This window comes from Scyliorhinus torazame, chromosome 7 (genome assembly GCF_047496885.1).
Source record: "Scyliorhinus torazame isolate Kashiwa2021f chromosome 7, sScyTor2.1, whole genome shotgun sequence".
Classification (NCBI taxonomy): Eukaryota; Metazoa; Chordata; class Chondrichthyes; order Carcharhiniformes; family Scyliorhinidae; genus Scyliorhinus; species Scyliorhinus torazame.
In genome coordinates, this window is record NC_092713.1 from 243490302 (window position 1) to 243517873 (window position 27572).

General features: G+C 42.4%; 1 protein-coding gene across 1 annotated transcript in view; it reads right to left on the minus strand.

Moving 5' to 3' along the window:
• Positions 1–27572, minus strand: part of LOC140426923 (glutamate receptor ionotropic, delta-2-like) — a 758287-nt gene that overhangs the window by 655612 nt on the left and 75103 nt on the right. The window contains exon 3 of the mRNA XM_072512211.1: positions 27392–27547. Coding sequence (XP_072368312.1) covers positions 27392–27547 — 156 coding nt within the window. The remainder of the gene's footprint in view (positions 1–27391; positions 27548–27572) is intronic.

The following is a 27572-nucleotide window of genomic DNA, read 5'->3' on the forward strand; positions in this document are numbered from 1 at the left end:
GAACCTACCTCTGACATCTGTCCTATATCTATCTCCCCTCAATTTAAAGCTATGTCCCCTCGTGCTAGACATCAGCATCCGAGGAAAAAGGCTCTCACTGTCCACCCTATCTAATCCTCTGATCATCTTGTATGCCTCAATTAAGTCACCTCTTAACCTTCTTCTCTCTAACGAAAACAGCCTCAAGTCCCTCAGCCTTCCCTGATAAGATCTTCCCTCCATACCAGGCAACATTCTGGTAAATCTCCTCTGCACCCTTTCCAATGCTTCCACATCCTTCCTATAATGCGGCGACCTGAATTGAACGCAATACTCCAAATGCGGCCGCACCAGAATTTTGTACAGCTGCAACATGACCTCATGGCTCCGAAACTCAATCCCTCTACCAATAAAAACTAACACACTGTACGCTTTCTTAACAACCCTCTCAACCTGGGTGGCAACTTTCAGGAATCCATGTACATGGACACCGAGATCTCTCTGCTCATCCACACTACCAAGAATCTTACCATTTGCCCAGTACTCTGTCTTCCTGTTATTCCTTCCAAAATGAATCACCTCACACTTTTCTGCATTAAACTCCATTTGCCACCACTCAGCCCAGCGCTGCAGCTTATCTATGTCCCTCTGTAACTTATAACATCCTTCCGCACTGTCCACAACTCCACCTACTTTAGTGTCATCTGCAAATTTACTCACCCATCCTTCTACGCCCTCCTCCAGGTCATTTATAAAAATGACAAACAGCAGTGGCCCCATAACAGATCCTTGTGGTACACCACTAGTAACTGGACTCCAGTCTGAACATTTCCCATCAACCACCACCCTTTGTCTTCTTCCAGCTAGCCAATTTGTGATCCAAACTGCTAAATCACCCTGAATCCCATGCCTCCGTATTTTCTGCAGTAGCCTACCATGGGGAACCTTGTCAACCGCTTTACTGAAATCCATATACACCTCATCAACTGCTTTACCCTCATCCACCTGTTTGGTCACCTTCTCAAAGAACTCAATAAGGTTTGTGAGGCACGACCTATCCTTCACAAAACCGTGTTGACTATCTCTAATCAAATTATTCCTTTCCAGATGATTATACATCCTATCTCTTATAAACCTTTCCAAGACTTTGCCCACAACAGAAGTAAGGCTCACTGGTCTATAGTTACCGGGCTTGTCTCTACTCCCCTTCTTGAACAAGTGGACAACATTTGCTATCCTCCAGTCTCCTGGCACTATTCCTGTAGACAAAGAGGACTTAAAGATCAAAGCCAAAGGCTCAGCAATCTCCTCCCAAGCTTCCCAGAGAATCCTAGGATAAATCCCATCCAGCCCAGGGGACTTATCTATTTTTACACTTTCCAGAATTGCTAACACCTCCTCCCTATGAACCTCAAGTTCTTCTAGTCTAGCCGCCTGTATCTCAGTATTCTCCTCGACAACATTGTCTTTTTCCTGTGTGAATACAGACAAAAAATATTCATTTAGCACCTCTCCTATCTCCTTGGACTCCACGCACAACTTCCCACTACTGTCCTTGACTGGCCCTACTCTTACCCTAGTCATTCTTTTATTCCTGACATATCTACAGACAGCTTTAGGGTTATCCTTGATCCTACCTGCCAAAGACTTCTCATGTCCCCTCCTGGCTCTTCTTAGCTCTCTCTTTAGGTCCATCCTGCCTAACTTGTAACTCTCGAGCGCCCTAACTGAACCTTCATGTCTCAACTTTACATAAGCCTCCTTCTTCCTCTTGACAAGTGTTTCGACTGTTTTAGTAAACCATGGTTCCCTCGCTCGACCACTTCCTCCCTGCCTGACAGGTACATCAAGGACACGCAGTAGCTGTTCCTTGAACAGGCTCCACTTGTTCAAGTTCCATTATGCCCATCCCCTGCAGTTTTCCTCTCCATCTGATGCATCCTAAGTCTTGCCTCATCGCATCATAATTGCCTTTCCCCCAGATATAACTCTTGCCCTGCGGTATATACCTATCCCTTTCCATCACTAAAGTAAACATAATCGAATTGTGGTCACTATCACCAAAGTGCTCACCTACCTCCAAATCTAACACCTGTCCTGGTTCATTAACCAGTACCAAATACAATATTGTCTCGCCTCTCGTTGGCCTATCTACGCACTGTGTCAGGAAACCCTCCTGCACACATTGGACAAAGACGGAACCATCTAAAGTACTCGAACTATAGCGTTTCCAGTCAATATTTGGAAAGTTAAAGTCCTCCATAACAACTACCCAGTTGCTTTCGCTCCTATCCAGAATCATCTTTGCAATCCTTTCCTCTATGTCTCTGGAACTTTTCGGAGGCCTATAGAAAACCCCTAACAGGGTGACCGCTCCTTTCCGGTTTCTAACCTCAGCCCATACTGCCTCAATAGACGAGTCCTCATCAAATGTCCTTTCTGCCACCGTAATACTGTCCTTGACTAACAATGCCACCCCTCCTCCTCTTTTACCACCTTCCCTGAGCTTACTGAAATATCTAAACCCCGGCACCTGCAACAACCATTCCTGTCCCTGCTTTATCCGTGTCTCCGAAATGGCCACAACATCGAAGTCCCAGGTACCAACCCATGCCGCAAGTTCACCCACCTTATTCCGGATGCTCCTGGCATTGAAGAAGACACAACTTGAACCACCTTCCTGCCTGCCGGTACACTCCTGCAACTTTGAAACCTTACTCATGACCTCACAACTCTCAACCTCCTGTATACTGTAGCTACAATTCAGGTACCCAATCCCCTGCTGAACTAGTTTAAACCCTCCCGAAGAGCATTAGCAAATTTCCCCCTCAGGATATTGGTACCGCTCTGGTCCAGGTGTAGACCATCCCATTTGTAGAGATCCCACCGACCCCAGAATGAGCCCCAATTATCCAGAAATCTGAAATCGAGTCTTCACCAACCCTCTGAAAGAGCACTCGACCTTCACAAACCCCATCCCATTCCCATAACCTAAACTACATATCTTTGGACACTAAGGGGAAATTTAGCATGGCCAATTCACCTAACCTGCAAACCTTTGGACTGTGGGAGTAAACCGGAGCATCTAGAGGAAACACACGCAGACAGGGAGAACGTGCAAGCTCCACACAGTCACCCCAGGTCGGAATTGAACTTGGGTCCTTGGTGCTGTGAGGCAGCAGTGCTCAGCGCTGTGCCACCATGCAGCCATTACAATCTTACAATTCAAATTAAACATTTATATAGCAAATACAAACAAAGACTCTGCACATGTGGAAATGCATAGCTCCAGAACGGTTTAGATGTATAAAAAGGGAGATAAATGCTTCACTTTCTGATTCTATCTTGACTTGAAGCATGTCGTACTAATATCTACAGTTTCTAAAATAGCCAATTCTCAAAATCTCCAAAATGCTGGAAAACAGAATTTGCAAAAGCCATTGAAAAATATTGAACATCTCTTCCATCAAATCTCAAACTGAACATGGTTCAACAACCCCACAAAATAACATGAGTCACACATGTGTCTGTATGTGTGTGTGCCCGATGGTGTGTGTCTGATGGAGCAAACACATTTTAAACAATGGCCTTTCCAAATTGTTATGACACTTCTGAAAATTCCATAATAAAAAAAAACAAAGCAACTCAAAATGTTTCAGAAAATATTCCATTTATTTCTTTCACTTCAATATTTTAGTTATGGGTCAATTTCCATCTTGAAATCTGCAGAATATGTGCAAGGCGAGAGGGATGACTGCCTGAAGAAGGTAGTCGGAGACCCATCGTAATTTCTTTCATCTCTCATTTATCTGTCAGTGTGAAGTGTTTCCCACAGGTGATTAGAAGATGTGAAAGCAGATGCAGCTGCAGATTCTGAAGTGTTTGCAGTAGCTTAAAAGGGACGGTTTTATTTCCTATTGCCAAAACTTGAAAGCAACACCATGCGGCTACAGAAAACAGTGACAAAGAGGTTTTTAGCGGCAGCCCTGGACTGTGACTTAAACAAGTTCACAATAGAAAGGCCGTTCTCTTCCCCATGGATCTGATTATAACAAAACTTCAGCCAAAGAATGTGAGCTCCCAAGTTGGAGACAGAAAGCAAAATTGCAGACATGTGTCCTCATCTCCACATAGCTGGCCTTTAATTGCCTCTTCGGTGGGTGAGAATGTGATAGTGGAGAAGGATGGGGGCTGTGTGGGGGGGCGGAAGAAAAAAGAAATTGATACAATCTAAAATCACGGTCGGTCTGAACCATTAATCTGGAAACTATGCGATTAGTTGCTGGTAATCACACTCCAGTTGCATGTTAAGGGAACAAAAATCATACTGATTCAAAAAGACAGTTACATTGTGGAGAAGAAACCTACAGGGTAGGTCAATGTAGTCAATGGCATCCAATACTTGGAGGAACCCTGCAAATTGTGCAATTCCCACAGCCCTACCTGATTTTTCCCAGATATTCATGGGGGAAAGTGATGAATGTGTTTCCTCTCACATACATGGCAGCAGTCACTGGTTTAATACAAACATGAACTGAACAATGACTGATATTTCTTGTATCCTGTCTGGAAGAAGCGAAAGGCACAGTCAGTCATTCAGGGCTGCAGGGAAATTGACCGAAACAGGCAGTTTTGATTAATTAGCAAGTGGTTACAGGTTTTGCTGCAGGATTCAACACAGCTCAGAGTGAAACAAGGCCTCCCTTTGCTCAGCTGCCCCCAAAATAACTGCAGGTCCTTTTTTCTGGTCCTATGAACCCCTGTGGAAGCGTAAGGATCTCTTTTGAGAAAGCAGCCTTCATTGATGTCCTTTTGTTTCACTTGCAGCTTGGTTTGCTCCTCTGTTTCTTGAGTGAAATTCTTATAGAAGGAAACCCATAAGCAGCTGCAATATCGAATGCCTCAATGGTCCAAAGACGTACAGGTTAGGTAGATTGGTCATGATAAAATTACCCTTAGTGTCCAGGGATGTACAGGCTAGGTGGGGTTATGAAGTTACGGGGGTTGTGCAGGGGTAAGGTGCTGTTTCAGAGGATCGGGTGGACTCGATGGACCGAATGGCCTCCTCCAGCACTGTAGGAATTCTATGGTTCTACAGTTCAACACCTATAATAGCAGCTGCAAAGAGATTCAAATCCAACATCACTTTTAACATGGGGATAGCAGGAGAAGTGGCCTTTGCTAATTAAGGAACATCTTAACTGAAGAGCGGGTATGGTGAGAACAGAGCATAGAGCCTAAAAAAAAGGCATAAATGCCAATTCAGGTGCAAAATAAAGAAGGGATGCACAAAAGGCTGATTTGGAAATGGCAGGGGTGGGTTTGAGGAAAGAGCTATATAATTATAACCAATGGTGGTGGGATATCCTGGGTAGCTAGGGAACAGAGTTTGTGTTGGGGACTGAAGAGAGTAGCTTTGGTTTCCCAGTATATAATTGGAGGACAGGTATTCGAGTTTGGTCACACAGTTTTGACAAATTAAAGTAGAATGGGTTGAGAGGGGATGACAACATAGAGCTGAATATCATCAGCACATGTTGAAAGCATTTTGAGATGATGTTCCGGAGCATCTGGATGGGAAATACGAGGCTGAGCATAGATATTCGGGGGACACCAGATGTAATGGTAAGGGATTCATAAGAATGGAACCAGAAGAGGGCAGTCCCACCCAGTTGACCAATCAAGGAGCAGTTTCCAGGAGGATGTGGTCAACTAACTAAAGACTGAAGATGTATCAAGAAAAGTGAATTTATCATGGCTAGAATCACACGGGTTGTACTTTGTGAATTTGGTTAGGATCTGGCAATCACTGGCTAAAGCTGCTGTCCATAGACTATGAATTCTCTATCCATTCACCTTTTAAATGTCGCCACTGCAATGCAAGAAAAGTACTTCACTGGCTATGAAACACTTTGAGTTCCACAAGGCACACAAGTAATGCAAGTCTGTCATTTGTTTCTTTAGAAGGTAGCAAATATGTCGAAGGGGTAATAACCAGTGTGAGAGAGCAGAATGGTTTTAATAGGGACATGGCTATCAATGATAGAAGTGGGGGTGTTTTTGAGCAGATCAGCAATTACAAAAAATAGTGTGAATGAGAGAGCCAAAGGGTAGCTCATTGGCAATTTGAATGTGCTGTTGCAAATTAATGTTGAGAGTTTTTTTCTGGAGGTTGTTTTTTACTTGTTTGTAATATGTCGTTACTCTTTGCTTTACTTCCAGAATGGCCTGATGGTTAGATTTCAATGAAACTACCAATCTTCAATTCAAAGCAAAATAGATTTAATGAATAACGATTTAAATATTAATGACAAAATGCATTTGTTCCCTCTCACAGAACTATAAATTATGATAAAGTAAATCAGAATAAGTGTTAACTATGCTATATATCTCTCTCTCTAACTGCTGTCTAGTCACTCCTGGTTCAAAGAGACCAAGATTCTTTGAGATCCTATATTTATACATGAATCTAGCACTTCCATCTAGTGTTTGTCTTACACTATGATGTAGTTATTCACACTTTATGTACCAACAAATCACTACATTCCCCCCCTTTTTTTTTTACATTTTTCTGAGGTGTAGCAAAGCAAAAATGTATAACTATAATACAATAAACATGATATGTATATCCATACAAAACAAAATGAGTAATGGCCATACAAATAACAGTGACTATTTTACAAGTTCAGTCTGTTGATTTCTTCCTATGTCTCATCAATCTTCTGAGTTGGCGAGGAGGTGATGATGATGTCTTGACTGTTTTGAGCATGTCATCATGACTTCTGGTATGAGTCAAAGTATCATGAAATATTGATTCATTCAAATTTAAATCAGGAAAAAATTATATTTGTAAAGGTGGCATAGTGATATTGTCACTGGCCTAGTAATCCCGAGACCCAGGATAATGATCTGGGGACCTGGGTTCGAATCCCACCATGGAATTTAATAAAATATCTGGAGTTAAACGTCTCATGATGACCATGAAAACGTCTATCTGTAGGGAAGAAAATTCTTACCTGGTCTGGCCTACATGTGACTCCAGACCCACAGCAATATGGTTGACTCTTAACTGCCCCCAAGGGATGGGCAGTAAATGCTGGCACAGCCTGCAATGAAGTAAAAAAATAATAATGGATAGGGGGAATTGCAAGGCTTTCATATAAACTGACCGCAAAAAAAGTCAGAATGCAGGATAAGAGGCTGAGCTGTTTGCACCTGGCCATTAATAGCCAACACCATTATATGTGGGCAGCACGGTAGCACAAGTGATTAGCACTGTAGCTTCACAGTGCTGGGTCACTGTCTGTGAGGAGTCTGCTTGGGTTTCCTCCGGTTTCCCCCCACAGTCCAAAGGCATGCAGGTTAGGTGGATTGGCCATGATAAATTGCCCTTGTAATGATGTAATCAACGTATACCCTAATAACTTCTATTCCTTCTGTCATTTGTCCATGATCCTGCGGAATATCGCAGATGCAGATAGGATACTGAAAGGCATACGATTGAAACAAAATCTTCCAAAAGGTGTATTAAATGTGCAGAGTTGTCTACTCGAGTCATCAAGTTACATTTGCCAAAATCCTTGCGATGCATCTAACTTTGTGAATGTGTGTGCATTTGCCATCTTGCTGGTGATCTCCTCTCGTTTCGGAATGGGATAGTGTTCCCTCCCTTTTTATTGAGATCCTTGGGATCAATACAGATGCGTAGATCACCTGATGGCTTCTTCATGCAAACCATCGAACTGACCCAGTCAATCAGTTTAGGGACTTGTGTGATTATCCATTGGTTCTGAAGTCGCTTTAATTCTTGCTTCAACGTTTCTCGTAAGGGAGCAGGAATTCTCCTAGGTGGATGTACCACTGGCTTGGCATCTTTCCTTAATAGGATTTTATATTGGAATGGCAATGTACCCATGCCTTTGAAAACATCTGGATATGGATTCAAAATGCTCAGGATATCATCATTCAATATCGGTTGAGACAAAGTTGCAGTATAAATGCGCTGTATTAGGTGTAACTCCATACAGACGTGTGCACCTGAGAGGGAGAATTTATCTGTCTTGACAATTTCAAATCTTAGCTTTTTGACAATTTTCTTATTAGTGAGTTTTAAGTAGCAGGACCCTATTGAAGAAATTAAATTTCTGTTGTCGTCCTTCACTCTGCAGGCAGCTGGAAGTATCTCAGGTGCATGTCCAGCTTCGATAGCAGGTTAGTGAAGCGCCGGTCTCCAACTTAAATAGAATTGGACAATCGTTAACTTTGACAACTGTATTCCATTCATTATTAGAATCTACATAATTAATTTGTTTAGGATTTTTTTGTCACTTCATTGGATTCTTCACATTTTTCTATTATCCCAACACAAAACGTATCTTCCAGTGAGTATGGTTCTGTACCGGATGAAAAATTCTCCTCTTCTTCTTTTTCTTTAGATTCGACACTGCGAACATTAATCTGTCTATATTCTTGTTTAGCAGGTTTAAATGCGAGTGAAGAGCTGCACTGTGCAGCAAAATGGTTTGATTTGCCACATTTGGAGCATTGTTTTCCATTTGCAGAGCATTTGTTTCTTAAATGGGAGGTTCCACACCTAGAACACGTCATGACGTTGATGTTGTGACGGATGACACTCCTTCGTGCATGCGCAGATCGGCTATCATCAGTCTCGCATTTTTTCATGAGGTACGCATGTGCAGGGTTTGTGTACGCATGCACAAGATGGCTGTCGTCCGAAACGTGCATACTCTTCAACTGTGACACCGCTTTTACACTCTCAACCTCGTGGTGGATTTTAGCACCTTTTTCTTGGATATAATAATCTTGTACTGATTCTTACATTGCTGATGTGCAAGGCTTTTCAATCGCTATTTGTAATGTTAAGTCCTTTTGTATCCCTGAGGTGCTCATCATTGATACCAAAAACGATTTGGTCCTGAATTAAAGAATCATGCAGTGCTGAAAAATTACAGGATTGTGCTCGAAGTTTTAAGTCTGTGACAAAGCTGTTGAACGATTCCCCTGTATTTTGCAATCTTTTGTGAAAGATGAAACGTTCAAATGTCTCATTTGTTTGAATCTTACAGTGGTCATTGCATTTGTTTAAAATAACATCAAATTTAGCTTTGTCCTGACCAGCAAAATATTGAAAGGAGATGTAAATTTCTATCGCGTGTTGACCAGCCATCGTTCAAAGTAATGCAATTTTGCGAGCATCTGTAGCGTTAGTTAAATCTGATGTTTCCAGATAAATTTGAAATTGCTGTTTAAACAACTTCCAGTTTGCATTCAAATTACCGGTTATCCTTAGGTGAGGAGGAGCTTGAGCTTTGTCCATCGAGGCGCTTAGCTTCAAAGATTTGTTTGCTGCGATGATTCGTTGAGTCGAATAGCTGATAACGTATTCTTCTTTTTCTGATCTAACTATATCACTCTAGCTAGTTTACTGAAGCCAAAACCTGGTACCATGTTATATTACTTGTTTGTAATATGTTGTTACTCTTTGCTTTACTTCCAACTTCCAGAATAGTCTGATGGTTAGATTTCAATGAAACTACCAAACTTCAATTCAAAGCAAAATAGATGTAATGAATAACTATTCAAATATTAATGATGAAATTAGTTTCTTCACTCTTACACAACTATCACTGATGATAAGAAGTATTAACTATGCTATAACGCTCTCTCTCTCTGCCTGCTGCCTAATCACTCCTGGTTCGAAGAGACCAAGATCCTTTGAGATCCTGGGCGGGATTCTCCCCTACCCGGTGGGGCGGCGGGTCCCGGCACCGGGGAGTGGCGTGAACCACTCCGGCATCGGGCCGCCCCAAAGGTGCAGAATCCTCCGCACCTTCAGGGGCTAGGCCGGCCCCGGAGTGGTTTGCGCCGCCCCGGCCGGCGGGGAAGGTGCTTGGCGCCACACCACCCGCCGTCAAATGGCCTCCGCCGGCCGGCGTGAGTTGGCGCATGCGCGGGAGCGCCAGCATGTGCTGGCGTCATCCCAGCGCATGCGCAGGGGGAGGGATCTTTTCCACGTCGGCCATGGCGGAGGACCACAGCAGCCAACGCGGAGGAATAGAGTGCCCCCACGGCACAGGCCTGCCCGCGGATCGGTGGGCCCCGATCGCAGGCCAAGCCACCGTGGGGGCACCTCCCGGGGCCAGATCCCCTCGCGCCTCCCTGTGGACCTCGGAGGCCGCCCGCGCTGCCAGTTAATGCTGGTAAGGACCTACTGTAATTTACGCTGGCGGGACCGGCCAAAAACGGGCGGCCACTGAGCCCATCGCGGGCCGGAGAATCGCTGGGGGGGGCCACTGCCAAATCCCCGGCGCCGGAGAATGCGGCAGCCGGTGGGGGCGGGATTCACGCCACCTCCCGGCAATTCTCCGACCCGGCCCGGGTGGGGGGAGGGGGTCAGAGAATCCCGCCCCCTATATTTATACATGAATCTAGTGCTGCCAGCTAGTGGTTGTCTTGCACTATGATGTAGTTGTTAACACTTTATATACCAGCATATATACTTATTATACATATCACTACAGAGGTGGGCAAAGAAGGACGTGGGATTAGGAGGGGGAGGGAGGTGTGAAGAGCTGTGAAACAAGGAAGTTAGCAGCGATGGCCTTTTCAATGGAGAAAGGCATAGAATTAATGTTTCAGGTCTGGGATCGTTCATCAAGGCTAGGAAAAGTTAGAAACATAATGGGCTTTGAGGTAGTTAAAGGCGAAGGTGCGAAGAACAACAAAAGGGAATAACCGTGATAGGGCAGAGAGCAGAAAAGGCTAAATAACAAAAGGTTTCATGGTACAAGGTCAACAGGAGCAATTATGGGACAAGAAACAAAAGACGTGCCAATGAAAGGTGTGAATGGTCGGATCCGGAACCTTCGAATGTAAAGAGAAGGTAATAAGCGAGAATGAGAAAATAAACCAGCAAAGAAATACAAAAACAAATGGGGGCAGAGATTGTGATCTGAAAGTTTTGAACACAGTGTTGAGTTCCGAAGGTTGCTACAACATGCTCAAAAATGGACATGGGGAAACTCAAGCTACAAAAGCATGATTGCAGTGCACGACGTGGATAGATTTCTACAATTTTCATACTTTGTGAGGGAGTAGGATATGAACAAGAATGTTGGATGAGTGAAGTTTCTGGTGGGTAGAAGATGGAAACCTAGCCAAGAAAGCACTGGAATAGTCATGACGTTGATGAGGGTATCTATCACAGATGGGCTGAGATAGAGTGGGGATGTGTGATGAGGTGTACAGAGGCAATTATTAAATGATGAGCACATGATGCAAAAAAGCTCAGCTCAAGGTTGAATAAGATGCTAAAATTGCAAACAGTTTGGTTCAGCCTGTCAGAAAATAACACAATACCCAAGTGACTGCACACAGAAGTCTGCAATAGCTTTACCTGTGGAAGGATCTCTTTAAATAGTGTTCAAAATGGTTGCTTCAGGGCTTTTACCACCCATGGTTGACAGGCAAGAGCTGGAAGTGGTGATAGTCAAGTGGTAACATTGGCAACTGGTAATTGTGTCACTTGAGCATAGTTTGAATATATTCATTTAAAAAAAAATTCACTTTTTCCAATTTGGGGAATTTAGAGTGGCCAATCCACCTACTCTGCTCATCTTTGGGTTGTGGGTGCGAAGCCCACGCAAACACGGGGAGAATGTGCAAACTCCACACAGACCGTGACCCAGAGGCGGAATCGAACCTGGTACCTCGGTGCTGTGAGGCAGCAGTGCTATCCACTGCACCACCATGCTGCCTGCGTGAATATATTCATGAGGTCCCTACTTGTTTCAGACTGAAGTTCTAGGTGCCAGGAATTATAATCCAGGAAGATTGAATCAGTTCTAAGTAGGCGTTTTCTTTGCCAGCCACTTTACCCATTTGAAATACAGTTAATGCAAGATCAGCTTGGAAACCAGACAAGCTAAACCTTATTGTCAAATTCTGAGAACATTGCAAACTATACTGGTCTATGATTTTATTTTCCAGGTCTGCATCATCAAAATCACAGAGAGAGTATATATATTGTAACATATTTATCTCAAATGGAATGAAGGCAGGAAACAAAAATCTGAAACAAACATTTTCACTTCCTTTGGAATTTTTCCAAATAAAAACTAGAGTCAGAAAACTGCACTGTAGGGAAGCATAATAATCCAGATCTTCCAAATATTGAAATGTTTCGGTGCAAGCCAGAGCTCCAGGGAAACTTGCATCCAGCAGTAGTGATACAGTAGCCGGAAGCATAATGCAGAAAAGATATGGAGGGCAATTCTCCCAAATGGAGCTCAAGTGTTCGCGCAGTCGTGAACGCCATCGCGTTTCACGACGGCGCGAACCGGGCCTGGGTACGACATACTGTGTCCACCACAGGGGCCAGAATGGCGCTGGAGCGGTTCACGCCACTCCAGCCTCTTTTCCCAACGCCAAATGGGCGCTGTGCCAACCCGTGCATGCGCAGTTGGGCCGTGCCAACCCGCGCATGCGCAGTTGGGCCGCGCCAACCTGCGCATGCGCTGGGGACTTCTATCGTGGGATGTAGGTTTCGCTGACAGTGCCAACATTTATTGCCCATCCATATTTGCCATTGAGAATGTAGTAAGCTACCTTCTTAAATCACTGCAGTCTGTGCTGTGTAGGTCGAGGTTTTGGGGGTTTTGGCCCAGCGACAATGAACTTATGGCAATATACTTCTCAGTATGTGCAACTTGGAGGAGAACGTGGAGGTGATGAGAGGAAAAATGGCTAACGTTGTGCCATGAGGCATGATGGTAAAAGAGACTGATGTGTATGAAGACTGCAGCTCAGCAAAAGTTAGTTTTGTGGGACAAAGAACAATATTTTGCAACTGGACTTTTCATTAATAACAGCAAAGACAAGCTTTCTCAAGGACGAATGATGCCTATGTGCTGAAGGATTTTTATAAGTATTGAACTATAAACTAAGAACTAAAACCCTATAAAAAGCAGGATGTCTGAAATTTAGCAGTGATAACCTTGGAATTAGCTTTCGCAAGGCAAGACCCTGAGTTTGGAAACTCAGAGCAGCACGCACCCTCCAGGATGGGCCTGGCCAGTTCTCTCTATCAGGTAGTATTTTGCGTTCAGATTGTGAGTCTTGAAACTTATGTAACTGTTCACATAACCACACACCTAAAGTCTTAGTGAGTTAAATAAAGTTGTATTAAGTCAAGTTTGTATGGAGTACGGATTTGTCTGTTTCATCAGTTGAAGTCAGTCGAGGCCGCAACAAACATTCCCCATGTTGTTTTGGGTGATAGAGGTTGCAGGTTTAGAAAATGCTGTGAAGAAGCCTTGGCGAGTTGCTGCATTGCCTCTTTTAGATGATGCACACCGTAGCCATCGCGCACCAATGATGGCTAGCGTGAGTATTAAAGGTGGTAATTAGGGTTCCAATCAAATGGAATGTTTTGTCCTCGATGGTGGTGAACTTCTTGTTTATTTGAAGCTGCACCATTTAGGGAAGCGGATAGTATTTTATCACACTCTTACTTGGTGCCTTGTAGATAGTGGAGAAGCTTTGGTGAGTCAGAAGACAGTTACTTACTTCAGAAAACCCAAAGTCTGACATTATTCCAGTAGCCAAAGTATTTCTGTAACTGGTCACGTTAGGTCTCTGGTCAATGGTCACCCAGAAGGTTGTTGATAATAATAATAATAATCTTTATTATGTCATGTGAGAGTATCTTTAAGAAACGGTTGGTTTTTTTTGGACTAACTGTAGTGGGTGTACCTTTAAGAAATGGGTGTCAATTACTGCAGTGATGTCAGAGTGTGGGTGGAGCTGGGCTGTCTGTCAGCTTTTAGTTTCACTTTGAGAAAAATTTGGGTGTGTCTGTGGGTTTTTTTTGGTTTTGTTTCAGTGTTGGAGCTGCAGTCAACCAGCAGATGTGCATGGATCTCTCTACAAGCTAAAGAGTGTTCATTTGGGTGATTTCAAAGGGACAACTGCTCTCATTAGAGAATTTAAAGCAGATCTCTCTGTTAAAAGTTTTTTTTTAAAGTCTTATGGATGTTAAAAGGAAAGTAAGGGTTACTTAGTGTTGTATTCTTTGGGGGTTGTATTTGAATTAATGGTTGCTAAGATGTACACTGTATGTTTCAAAAAGGTTAACTTGAGTTCATAGAAAAAAACGTTGTTTTGCTTAAAAAATACTTTTCCATTTCTGCTGTACCACACCTGTAGAGTGGGCCGTGTGCTCCCCATACCACAATCTATTGAAGGTTGTGGGTCAGGTGAACTCCATGATACACATTGGGGTTCTCTAAACCCTGGCCCATAACAAATTGGTGGCTCGAGGGGGATAAAAGTCTTTCTCTTGGATTGGCTGAGTGAACTTAAAGACAGTGAGTAGTGAGCACATTGTGGTTGCTTTTCAAGTGTGGTATTCCAGTTGAAGTGGGGAGTGTGTTGTGGACAATGGCTCTTTCAGAGGCTCTGAAGTTTTTGGGGGTGGAGACGGTCATACGCAGCACCTTACGGACAGAGACTAAAAGCAGACTGTTAAATTTGGAAAAAACATTGCAGTTAACATTACCTGACAAAATGCAAAAAGATGAGATAATTATGGCGGTGGCTAAGCATTTAAAGTTGCCTGAGATACAGTTTGACTGATTGGAAATGGCAAAAGTTCAGTTACAAATTAAACAAATGGAACACGAGAAAGAATTAAAGCAGCTTGAATATGAAAGAGATCAAGAGGACAAAGAAAATGAGAGAGAAAAATGGAGAAAGGAAAGAATAGCCCTCGCAGAAGAAAAAGAAAGAGAAAGGGAGATACAGATCAGGGAAAAAGGTAAAGAGAGAGAGAGTTTGAACTTCAGAAAATGGCCATGAAACATGACAGTCAGTTATAATTGGCAGACATAAAGGGAAATGCACAGTTGGATGATAGTGATGAGGATATTGAGAAAGAGCATCATAATCGAAGGCTTGGTGGGGATCTATTTAAATATGTCCAAGCATTGCCAAGATTTGATGAGAAGGAGGTAGAAGCCTTTTTCATTTCATTTGAGAAGGTGGCTAAACAAATGAAGTGGCCGCAGGACATGTGGGTATTACGGATTCAAACAAAGCTGGTAGGTAGGGCGAGTGAAGTGTTTGCATCACTACCGGAGGAGGTATCTGGGACGTATGAGGAGGTGAAAAAATCCATCTTAGGTGCATATGAACTAGTGCCTGAAGCGTACAGACAAAGGTTTAGAAATTTAAGGAAAGAATTTGATCAAACATACATGGAGTTTGAAAGGATCAAATAGAGTAATTTTGATAGGTGGATAAGGGCTTTGAAAATAGACCAAACGTATGAAGCTCTCAGAGAAATAATGCTTTAGAAGGAGTTTAAAAATTAAATTCCTGATGTAGTGAGAACTCATGTGGAAGAGCAGAGGGTTAAACTGCGAGATTAGCAGCAGAAATGGCAGATGTTAATGAATTACTTCATAAATCAAAGCTTGGTTTCTGACATCAGTTTCAACCTGTGAAGGATAGAAGCTGGGCACATGAGAAATACTCAAGTGGTATAGGTAAAGGTGATTTGATGGGAGATTATAAGTGGATTATAGGGGTACCTCAGACTAAAAATGAAATCCAGGAGGGTGGAAGAGAAATGAAAAGTTTCAAATGTTTTCACTGTAATAAACTAGGCCATGTAAAGTCACAGTTGGTGGTTGAAGAAAAGCACTGGGAAGGCTGATGTGGTAAAACAGGATAAGACAGCGGGGTTTGTTGAAGTGGGAAAGGAAAGCCCAAGTGAAGTGAAAGAGGTGCAAAATATTGTGCAGCCTGATCAAGAGGTGATTGATAAGAAGGTGCCAGATGTCTTTAAAGAATTTACTTGTGTGGGTAAAGTTTACTCATGTGTATCAGGAGGAGCAGGTAAAGAAGTCACAATTTTAAGAGATACGGGAGCTAGTCAATCTTTAATGATAAGAGATGAGGAGTTATGTAGTTTAGGAAGAATATTGCCAGAAAAGGTGATAATATGTGGAATTCAGGGTGAGGGGAGTAGTGTTCCATTATATAAGGTTGGACAGTGAAGAGTGTGAAGTGGTAGCAGAAGTAATAGAGAAACTATGTTGTCCAGGAATACAGTTTATCTTGGGTAATGATATAGCTGGATCACAGGTGGGAGCGATGCCTACTGTGATTGATAAGCCAGTGGAAATTCAGACAACTGAAGTGTTGACGGTCGAGTATCCTGGGATTTTTCCAGATAGTGTAGCAACAAGGTCGAAAAGTCGTAGGTTAAGACAAGAGGAGAAATCAAAGAGTGAAGATGAAGTTGAAGTGCAATTATCAGAAACGATTTTTGATCAGATGGTTGAAAAAGAACAAGAACAGGTGGAGGATGAGGCGGATATTTTTAGTTCAGGAAAATTGGCAGAGTTACAACAAAAAGATATAGAAATAAAACTGATGTATCAGAAAGCATATATGGAAGAGGAATCTGAGGGCATACCAGAAAGTGATGTCTTGATGAGAAGTTGGAGACCTTTACATGTGCAGGCGGATGAAAAGTGGGCAGAAGTTCATCAAGTAGTATTGCCGGTAGGGTATAGAAAGGAGGTGTTGGGAATTGCACATGAGGTACCAATGGGAGGTCATTTGGGAATAAGGAAAACTCAAGCTAAAATCCAAAAACATTTTTATTGGCCTGGACTACATAAAGATGTAGTTAACTTTTGTCAATCATGTCACACATGTCAAGTGATGGGGAAACCTCAAGCAGTGATGAAACCAGAGCCCTTAATACCCATTCCAGCATTTGAGGAACCTTTTTACCAGGTTCCTAATTGATTGCATAGGACCGTTTCCTAAAACGAAAAGTGCGAATCAATATCTTTTGACTATAATGGATGTGTCTACTAGGTTTCCAGAGGCCATTCCAGTATGTAATATTACAGCTAAAAAGATTGTGGAGGAGTTACTTAAATTCTTTACTATATATGGACTATCCACAGAAATACAATCGGATCAAGGATCGAATTTTACCTCAAGGTTATTCAAAGAAGTTATGGATAGCTTAGGAATAAAACAATTTAAATCAACTACGTACCATCCAGAATCGCAGGGAGCGTTAGAAAGGTGGCATCAGACATTAACGACAATGTTGAGGGCTTATTGTCACGATTATCCATAGGATTGGGAGAAAGGAATTCCATTCATACTGTTTGCAATTAGGGATGCACCTAATGATCAACCATATTTAGTCCTTTTGAACTAATTTTTGGTCATGAGGTAAGAGGACCACTTAAACTGATTAAGGAAAAATTGGTGAGTGAGAAATCAGAACGTACATTATTGGATTACGTGTCAAATTTTAGGGAACGATTAAATAGAGCAGGTGATTGGCTGGACAACATTTAAAAGTTGCACAAAATGTGATGAAACAGGTAGCGGACAAGAAATCCAAAGTTCGTAGTTTTGCCAGTGGAGATAGAATTTTAGAGTTGTTACCAGTGGTAGGTGAACCGTTAAAAGCAAGATTATGTGGACCGTATCAGATTGAAAGGAAATTAAGTGAGGTGAATTATGTGGTAAAAACACCAGATAGAAGGAAGACTCACCAAGTGTGTCATGTGAATATGCTTAAAAGGTACTTTGAAAGGGAAGGAGAGAAAAAGGAGGAGGTTCTAATGATTCTAACTCAAAGTGATGAACCAAATCCAGATGATTTTGAATTTGACATACCTCAAATTAAATTGGAAAACGAGGATGTCCTTAAAAATTGAGATAAATTGTTGAGTTACCTTCTGGTAATGGACTGACCTGAAAGAGTTATTGATATCACATGGACAAGTTTGTAGAGATAAATTGGGAAGTACTAAAATGGCTATACATGATGTAGATATGGGAAATGCTGTTCCAATTAAACAACATCCATATAGACTTAACCCTTTAAAATTGGCACAGGTGAACAAAGAGATTGAGATTATGCTTAAAAATGGCATAATATTACATACTGGAGATTTCAGCTTCTGTGACTCCAGATGGTATATACCAATTCAAAGTTATGCCATTTTGCATGAAAAACGCCCCAGCCACATTTCAATGGTTAACTAACAAAGTTGTTTCAGGATCACCCAATTGTGCGATATACATCAACAATCTGGTAATTGTTAGCCAGACTTGGAAAGAACATTTAAAGCATCTGATGGAGTTATTCGATCGATTTCAGGAGGTGGGTTTGGTGATAATCCTAGCCAAAAGTGAATTTGGAAAGGCCCACGTCATTTTCCTTGCCCATACAATCGGACAGGGTCGAATGGTCGCATGGGATGTGAAGCCAACAGTTATTGAGGTGTTTCAGATACCCTCAAGACGAAGGGAAATAATGTGATTTCTTGGCATGCGTGGATTTGATCGAACATTTGTGAAAAATTGTTGTAGCGTTGTTGCTCCACTGATAGACTTGCTGAAGAAACATCAAAAATGTCAGTGGACAGCGGAGTTTCGATCAACATTTGACTGCCTGAAAGTGGTGATAACCAATGCTCCTGTGCTGGAGAATTACAAGGGACTCTGTGATCAGATTAAACTAAAGTATCTGACATTAAAGAGACATGCCGAGGCGTAGAAAAATGGATGGATCGTGCAGAGACCTTGTTGTTCAAAGAGACTGTCAATCAAGAGGGATTCCAGTTGGAGGAAGAAGAAAATAAAAATGGACTATATTATTGTACCTGTTTGCGTGTGTTGTTTTTTGAAACGAAAAAGTATATTTACTGTGTGCATTTCTTAAAGGATAGTGAAAAGATGAAAAGTGAAACCATCTTAAAGTTGATGGTTTTTTTTTTCTTGGGGGGAGGTGTCATGTGAGAGTACCTTTAAGAAATGGGTGTGTTTTTTTTTAGAATAACTGTAGTGGGTGTAGCTTTAAGAAATGGGTGTTTATTATTGCAGTGATGTCAGAGTGTGGGTGGAGCTGGGCTGTCTGTCAGCTTTTAGTTTCACTTTGAGAAAAGCTTGGGTGTGTCTGTGGGTTTTTTTGGTTTTGTTTCATTGTTGGAGCTGCAGTCAGCTAGCAGATGTGCATGGATCTCTCTACAAGCTAAAGAGTGTTCATTTGGGTGATTTCAAAGGGACAACTGCTCTCATTAGAGAATTTAAACACAATCTCTCTGTTAAAAGGTGTTTTTTTAAAGTCTTATGGATGTTAAAAGGAAAGTAAGGATTACTTAGAGTTGTATTCTTTGGAGGTTGTATTTGAATTAATGGTTGCTAAGATGTTCACTGTATGTTTTAAAAAGGTTAACTTGAGTTCATAGAATAAACATTGTTTTGCTTAAAAAAATACTTTTCCATTTCTGCTGTACCACACTTGTAGAGTGGGCCGTGTGCTCCCCATACCACAATCTATTAAAAGTTGTGGGAAGGTGAACTCCATGATACACTCTGGGGTTCTCTAAACCCTGGCCCATATCAATTGTCACAAGTAGGCTTACATTAATACTGCAATGAAGTTACTGTGAATAGCCCCTCGTCGCCACATTCCAACGCCTGTTTGGGTACACGGAGGGAGAGTTTCAGAATGTCCAAATTATGTAACGTCACATCTTTTGGGACTTGTTTGATTTGTTTTATTATTGTCACATGTATTAGTGTACAGTGAAAATTATTGTTTCTTGCATGCTATACAGACAACGCATACCGTACGTAGGGATAGAAGGAGAGACTTCAGAATGTAATGTTACAGTCATAGCCAGGGTGTAGAGAAAAGATCAACTTTATACGAGGTAGGTCCATTCAAAAGTCTGATGGCAGAAGGGAAGAAGCTGTTCTTGAGTCGGTTGGTACGTGACCTCAAACTTTTGTACCTTTTTCCTGACGGAAGAAGGTGGAAGAGACTATGTCCAGGGTGCAGGGGGTGCTTAATTATTTTATTTTTCTTTTAAATATAAATTTAGAGTACCCAATTCATTTTTTTTTCCAATTGACGGGCAATTTAGCGTGGCCAATCCACCTATCCTGCCTTTTGGGTTGTGTGGGCGAAACCCACGCAAACATTGGGAGAATGTGGAAACTCCACATGGACAGTGACCCAGAGCCGGGATCGAAGCTGGGACCTCGGCGCCGTGAGGTGGCAGTGCTAACCACTGCGCCACCGTGCTGCCCGGGTGGTCCTTAATTATGCTGGCTGTCTTCCCGAGGCAGCGGGAAGTGTAGACAGAGTCAATGGATGGTAGGCTGGTTTGCATGATGGATTGCGCTACATTGACAACTTTTTGTAGTTTCCTGCAGTCTTGGGCAGAGCAGGCTCCAAACCAAGCTGTGATACAACCAGAAAGAACGCTATCTATGGTGCATCTGTAAAAGTTGGCAAGAGTCGTAGCTGACATGCCAAATTTCCTTCGTCTTCTGAGAAAGTAGTCATTGGTGGGCTTTCTTAACTATAGTGTCGGCATGGGTGGGGGGGGGGGGGGGGGGGGTAACCAGGACAGGTTGTGGTGATCTGGACACCTAAAAACTGGAAACTCTCGACCCTTTCTACTGTGGGAGGAAACCGGAGCACCCAGAGGAAACCAACGCAGATACAGAGAGAATGTGCAGTCTCCACAGAGACAGTAACCCAAGTGGGAAATAAACCTGGGACCCTGGCGCTGTGAAACAACAATGATAACCACTGTGCTACCGTGCTGCCCATGTCAGGGGTTCAGTATGATTTCTTAGAACATGAGATGGTGGCATAGTGGTAATGTCATGAGGATGGTAATCAAGGAGGCCAGATTAATGTTCTTTGGAACTGGGTTCAAATCCCAACATGACAGCTGGTGGAATTTAAATTAAATTAATAAAATCTGAAATTTAAATGTAGTCTCAGTTGTCGTGTTGGGTGTTCTGGTTTACAAACAACCCAACAATGCTGGAAGTGGTGTAACGCTATTTTATTAACTGTTCAACTATGTTTAGATACTGTAAACGTGGGTATAAGCAATACCAGCTTAACTGTGGACCCTTTCCTATCACTAGCTATGGTGAGGCACTCAGCACATGGTGAATGTCTGTGATGCAGGCTGTGAGCTCTGTGCTCTGAGCTGGCTGCTGTTAGAATGAATGGGAACTCTCCTGTCCCCTGTCTTTATAGTGCTTGTGCTCTCACTGGTGATTGGCTGCGGTGTTATGTATGCTGGTTGGTCCTACTGCATGTCCATCAGTGTGTGTATGTGATTGCACCATAATGTACTGATGCATATTATGACATCAGTAACGGTGTATACAAACCTATCTAGTTCACTAATGCCCTTTCGGGAAGGATATTTGCCATCCTTACCTGATCTAGCCAATATGTGACTCCATACCACAGCAATGGAGTTGACTGTTAACTGTCCTCTGAAATGGCCTCGCAAGACATTCAATTCAAGAGCAAATCGGAATGGGCGACAAATTCTGGCTTTACTAGTTGTAGTGATATCATGGTCGTGTTGGAAATCACCGACTGACCATTAGGAGTCTTACTAGTATATAAATGAATGTTAGAGTCAGATGACCACTGAGATTGGCTGGAGGAATAGATTACCCACAATTAATGTTAATAAATCATTTATAGCTTTAGCTACAAGTGTTGTTGTAATATGAATCAGGCCATCCGACAAGAACATGACATGGTACTAGGCCTGGATGGTATTAAACAGAGAAAAAAACTATCAATCTGTCACGAGGTGAACAGAGATTTGAAGATTTTTCAGACTGCAAGAATGCACCACATGGAGTCCTTGAAGCCACCGATCAGTTTCAGAGTTCATGGTAAAGTGGACAGCAACTGGCGTGTGCTTGAACAACAATTTAATCTGTTAATTACTGCAGTAAATTTAGAAGATCAATCAGATTCACGTAAGGGTGTAGCGTGCAGGGTCCTCCATAGGGTGCAGGCCATCTCTGTGCACTCTATCTCTCAAATACATTATCGCCTTTGCTCTGAACACACATTTCCTCCTCTTCAGCTGGGCACCAACTTGGGAAATCCATCTCAGCACTTCCTTCAGATTTTCCATGTGCTTCTTGTCAGTAGTACCCGTGATAAGCACATGATCCATGTATACTGGCCCAATCTTCCAGGCTCATGTCGAAGGACTCTATCTTACCAAATAGTGGCATTTTTCAACCGTAACTCCTCTTTTGCTGCACGTTAGGCGACTGGAGGGGCTTTGCATCTTGAAAACTGAGTTTGGGGTTTTCTTTTTCCTTGTAGCCAGTTTCATGACCACAGAAACCAGTGTGAGGAAGGATAAAGATTTGTTTTACTTTAAACATCATGTCTGCCCACGGAAATAACTATATGCAACCCCAGTTCCCGTTGGGACAAGCAACATCCCGATCCCTGCTCGGGTCGACTTTTATGCTCGGTTTAATGGGCCCCAGCTGAGTGGACCTCCAGCCTCCCTACCTGGGAAGCTCATACTCCATAGGGAGTACGAGCACCATAGGGAGATCACTAATGATGTTTTCCCCATGGGCATCGTGGGGATTATGACATTGTGGGAAAGGGCAAAGACGGACCAGAAAGAAGGCTTCTGAACTGGGGGAAGGCTGATTTTAATACAATAAAACAGGATCTGGCTAAAGTGGACTTGGTGCAGCTACTTGTAGGAAGATGCCCATCTGAGCAGTGGGAGTCATTCAAAAAGGAAAAGAGAGGAGTACAATGCCAACATATACCCGTAAAAGTAAAGGGTGGGACCAACAAGTCCGGAGAATCTTGGTGTCAAGGGATATACAGTAATGGAGATGTATAAAATGGAAGCTAATGGCAGATTCAGGGGGCTCAAAACAGTGGATGCCATAGAGGTCCACACAATGTGCCGGCGGGGGGGGGGGGGTCGGTGTACTTAAAATAGAAATCAGGAGAGTGAAGTGGTAGATGACAAAAGACTGGTGGGCAAAATAAAGGAAAATTGAAAGGTGTTTTCTAAGCATTTAAGGCTAAGAGGGTAACCAGGGGAAGAGTAGAGCCCAATAGGGGCCATAGTTGCAACCTCTGTGTAGAGCCTAAAGATGTAGGTGAGATATTACATGAGTATTTTGGCTCTGTGTTCACTATGGAGAAGGTTGATGTAGGTATAGAACGCTGGGAGGACGACTGTGATTTACTTGAAGAGATTAGTTTTGAGAGGGAGGAGGCGTTAGCGGTTCTCGCCAACTTAAAAGTGGATAAATCCCCAGGCCCAGATGAGATTATTCAAGAAGGGAAGTAGGGAAAACCAGGTAATTACCGGCCAGTGAGTATAATATCAGGGGTAGGGAAATTACTCAAAAGAATTCTGAGGGACAGAATTAATCTCCACTTGGAGAGGCGAGGATTAATCAAAAATAGTTGACGTAGCTTTATCAGGGGGAGATCAGATCTAACAAATTTAAATAATTTTTCGAGGAGGTGACCACGTGTGTAGATGAGGGCAATGCAGTTGATGTAGTCTATCTGGACTTCAGTAAGGCTTTTAACAAGGTCCAAACAGAGGAGTGATCAAGAAAGTAAGAGCCCATGGGATCCAAGGCACTTTTGCAAATTTGATTCAAAACTGGCTTACTGGATGGAGGAAGAGGATAACGTTAGAAGGTTGTTTTTGTGCCTGGAAGCCTGTATCCAATGGTCGGTGCTGGATCTCTTGCTGTTTGTAGTGTACATTAATCATCTAGATGTGAATATGGAGAGTATGATCAGCAGGTTCTCAGATGACACAATAATTGGTGGTGTGGTAAATTGCGAGGAAGAAAGCCTTAGATTACAGGGCGGTATAGATGGGTGGATCTGATGGACAGAACTGTGGCAAATTGAATTTAACGCTGAAAAATGTGAGGTGATACATTCAAAGAGTACTAACAAGGCAAGAGAGTATACAATGAATGGTAGGATGCTAGGAAGTACAGAGCATCAGGGAGACTTTGGATTGCATGTCTGAAGATCCCTGAAGGCAGCAGGACAGGTAGATAAGGTGATTAAGAAGGCATATAGGATGCCTGCCTTCATTAACCGAGGTATATAATATAAGAGCAAGGAGGCTATGATGGAGCTGTATAAAATGCTCATTCGGCCATAACTAGATTACTGTGTGCAGTTCTGGTCTCCAGCCTATAGGGTGTGATTGCACTAAAAGATGTGGAGAGTAGATTCACCAGGATGTTGCTTGGGCTGCAGTGTTTCAGCTATGGAGAAAGGCTGGATAGGCTGAGGTTGTTTTCATCAGAGCAGTGATGGCTGAGGGGGAACCGCATCGAGTTGTACAAAATTATGAGGGATTTTGTAGATAGTAAGAAACCTTTCCCTTGGAAGAGCATTTGGAATGCTACTGCATACTAGGCTATGCGGCAAGTGCTGGGAAGTGGGATTAAAACAAATAGGTATTTGATGGCCGGAACAGACATGAGTGGCTGAAGGGCCTCTTTCTCTATGGCTCAATTACTTAATCTCTTTTCTTGCTTTGCTTAAAACAAATATTCCAAATTACAATGTATAAAATTGTTGAGGTACATTACAATCATCACACCTTTTAAGCTTGAGGCCTATTGTTTTGGCAAACAGACCATGAGGGGTACAATTGGTGTGTAAATATTTTTGGGTTGAGCCGTTGCTATTCACAACCTGCTAATAGAAGCTCACATTGAGGCAGACAGCATTGTTGTAAATGGGTTAGGATACCGGTCCAGACCCCAAGATTTGTTAAGATGCAAGAAAAGAACGGCAAACATTTTTTAAAAATTTGTAAAACTATGAGGAAAAGATATTTCACCCCAGGAGGAAAGGATATTCCACCCCAGGAATGATAACTCTGACCAATATGTATCTTTTATGTTAAAACAAACTTTAACTCAGTCACATAATTAGCAACATTAACAGCAGAGAAAATAACTTTACAACTATCAGTTAAACATCTCTTAAACAGAAGAAAAATCTTAAACTTACTATCTATACCTGCGACTAACTCCAATTAATCAACCCAATACAGTTCAAATGCAACTTATAAATAAAGTTTAAAAAACAGATTACTTGCTTAGTTGTGTAGACCACTGGAGAGAAGAAACCTTTCAGGCACAGAACCAGTATATTTCAGCTCAACCTAGCAGCATTTGCCAAAACTGCTGTTCAACTCAAAATCCAATGTCAAACTGCAAATCTACAGACAGACCTGGCTCCTCCCATTAATTACATCATCAATATCTCACTAAGATGCCACATGACCTACTTAGCTTGGATGAAATGCAACCCCTCATAAATTATCTACTCTCCAGGAAATCACAAGCAGTATCAACAATATCCCATTAGATCTTTACCTGTAATCAAGTAAGTGCTTAGAATGAATCATGATCTCATATTTTATGATTCTTTAATTACAGCTTTAGCAGACATACTGCCTGTATATATTTCAAACCAAGGATTTTAAGAACATTGCTGCCACAGATATGAAATATAATATATATATCAATTTCTTACATTCATCACACATGCCAATGGGAATGTATTCTTTCACATTCTGAAATGTTAGTTCTTTTCTGCCTGACCTGCCGATTTTTCCAACATTTTCTGTTTTACTGCATACAACCTTGTTATGTCTGAGACAGTGGCCAGGGAGGGGGAATGAAATTAATGGTAAGGGTATATAGAGTTTCTTATGGAGTGCAAAGATGATGGTTTCCATCTTCCTAACCTCCTAACGGAGGAAATTGAGGCAAAGACTAGCTGTCGAACAAGCACGGCAACATCAGATTCAATGGAGGGATCAAGAAACGTGGTGGTGAGGTAGAGCAATGGTCATCGCTGAAAATGAAATCTAATCGGCGCCATCTACTGGACACGTTGCACCTGAAAGTCAGTGTTCCGTTGCACATCATGGCTGGTAAATGCCGGGAGGACCCACTCCCGGAATTTCCCCAGCTTTCTATGTCTTGCGAGATCTAACACAATCTCACAAAATGTTGTGATGTGAATCTCGTCCATTGTGGGCGGGATCACCTTTTGGCAAATCTGCATATTAAATTGATTCAGCTAGTCTCACTCTAATATACAGTTCCTTGAGGTAACGGAGGCATTCGTATCTATCACCTTCGTCTTGGAGATGTCGGCCGAGTGGCATCCAGCTGGAACGGCACTTGTGGGAGACTCCTGAGGCCCCCAGATGGTTGCCCTCTGGGCAGGGTGGCAGCCTGGCACTGCAGTGCCAGCCTGGTACACTAGCAGTGCCACCTGGGTGTCAGCCTGCCATTGTCCAGGTGTACAGGTGACACTGCCAGGAGAGCACTGCCAAGGTGCCAATGTGGCATTTTTTTCAAGGCGGTGATTGGGCCAGGGGGTGCTCTGTGCAGGTGTGTGGATGTGCAGGGGGCCATGGACTCCCCATAGAGGGGGTTGGGCCTTGGGAGGTGGGGTTCAGGGATTTGAGAGATCAGGATACCATTTTGAAATGGTGCCCCGATCTCTCACTGCACGGAGGAGTTCCGGTGAGGGGAGCTCCTCAGTGCAGAAAATGGAGCTAAGTGCAGCCTTGGACGTGTGTTCCCCGCTGAGGCTCCCAGTCTACCCGGATGGACGATAGATAGCGGGGTGTTTCTCGGCACTCCGAGCACCAGGAAACACCCAGCTAATCTTGCACGCTACGGAATTCTGCCCCCATACAGGTAAATCAAACCCAATGTCTCGTCTTCAAATCGGAAGGGGGAGCAATCAGGTGGGAAATAGGAGAGATCGAAGGATAGACATACTGAAGTCTGCTTTGAAACTGGAGAGGTAAAAATACAATGACAGGATGGGGAGTCATTGCACAAAATTCTCTTGCTATGTCTCAACAAGTAAGAGTGTAAACAGGCAAGGACATACCAGGCAATGGAAGAAAGTTATTAGAGGTGGATGGTGTAGTCAACTATGTCAAAATGTTGTAAAGAGTTTCATTGTAGCTTATATGTGAAGTACCATTGTATACAATTAACCATTTCTACTCTTCATGACAGTAATGAATAAATATAAATAGGTAGCATTCAGAAATAAGAACAAAACTTACTTTTAACTTAAGATTTTGAAGACTAGACATTACTTTGAGGTTATTACTGGTGATTAATTGCTCACTTCATTTGTTCACTTTCAAACCTTTACTGATTCAATTTAGAAAGGACCTATCACTGAACCACAATTGTAGTAATTTTAAACAGTTCTAACTGACTATAAAAATCAGCATATAAAGCCCCATTGATATTATAAAAATGAATACATTTTCAGCATAAAATTAACCTTTTAGCCTTAGCAGAATAGATTTCCATAATCAAAAATGAAACTCACAAGATAGGAAATCTTAATACATGTACAATAAGAGAGATGACAAAAACTGCGACAATCTCCCCATGCTAAAGGTAAATGAGATAAATAGTTGAAAAACTGATGCCTTACCCTCTTGAACAGCTTGAAATGGATTGTTGGCATCAACAAATCTGACAGAGAAAGTTATCTTTTCATTTTGCAATATTTCTTCATTCATGTTCATTTCAGCCACAGCTAATCGAAACATTTTGTCATCCTTTCTGGCAGTCTCCTCAAAAATTGCACCTGAGAAAGAAAACATATTGGCATA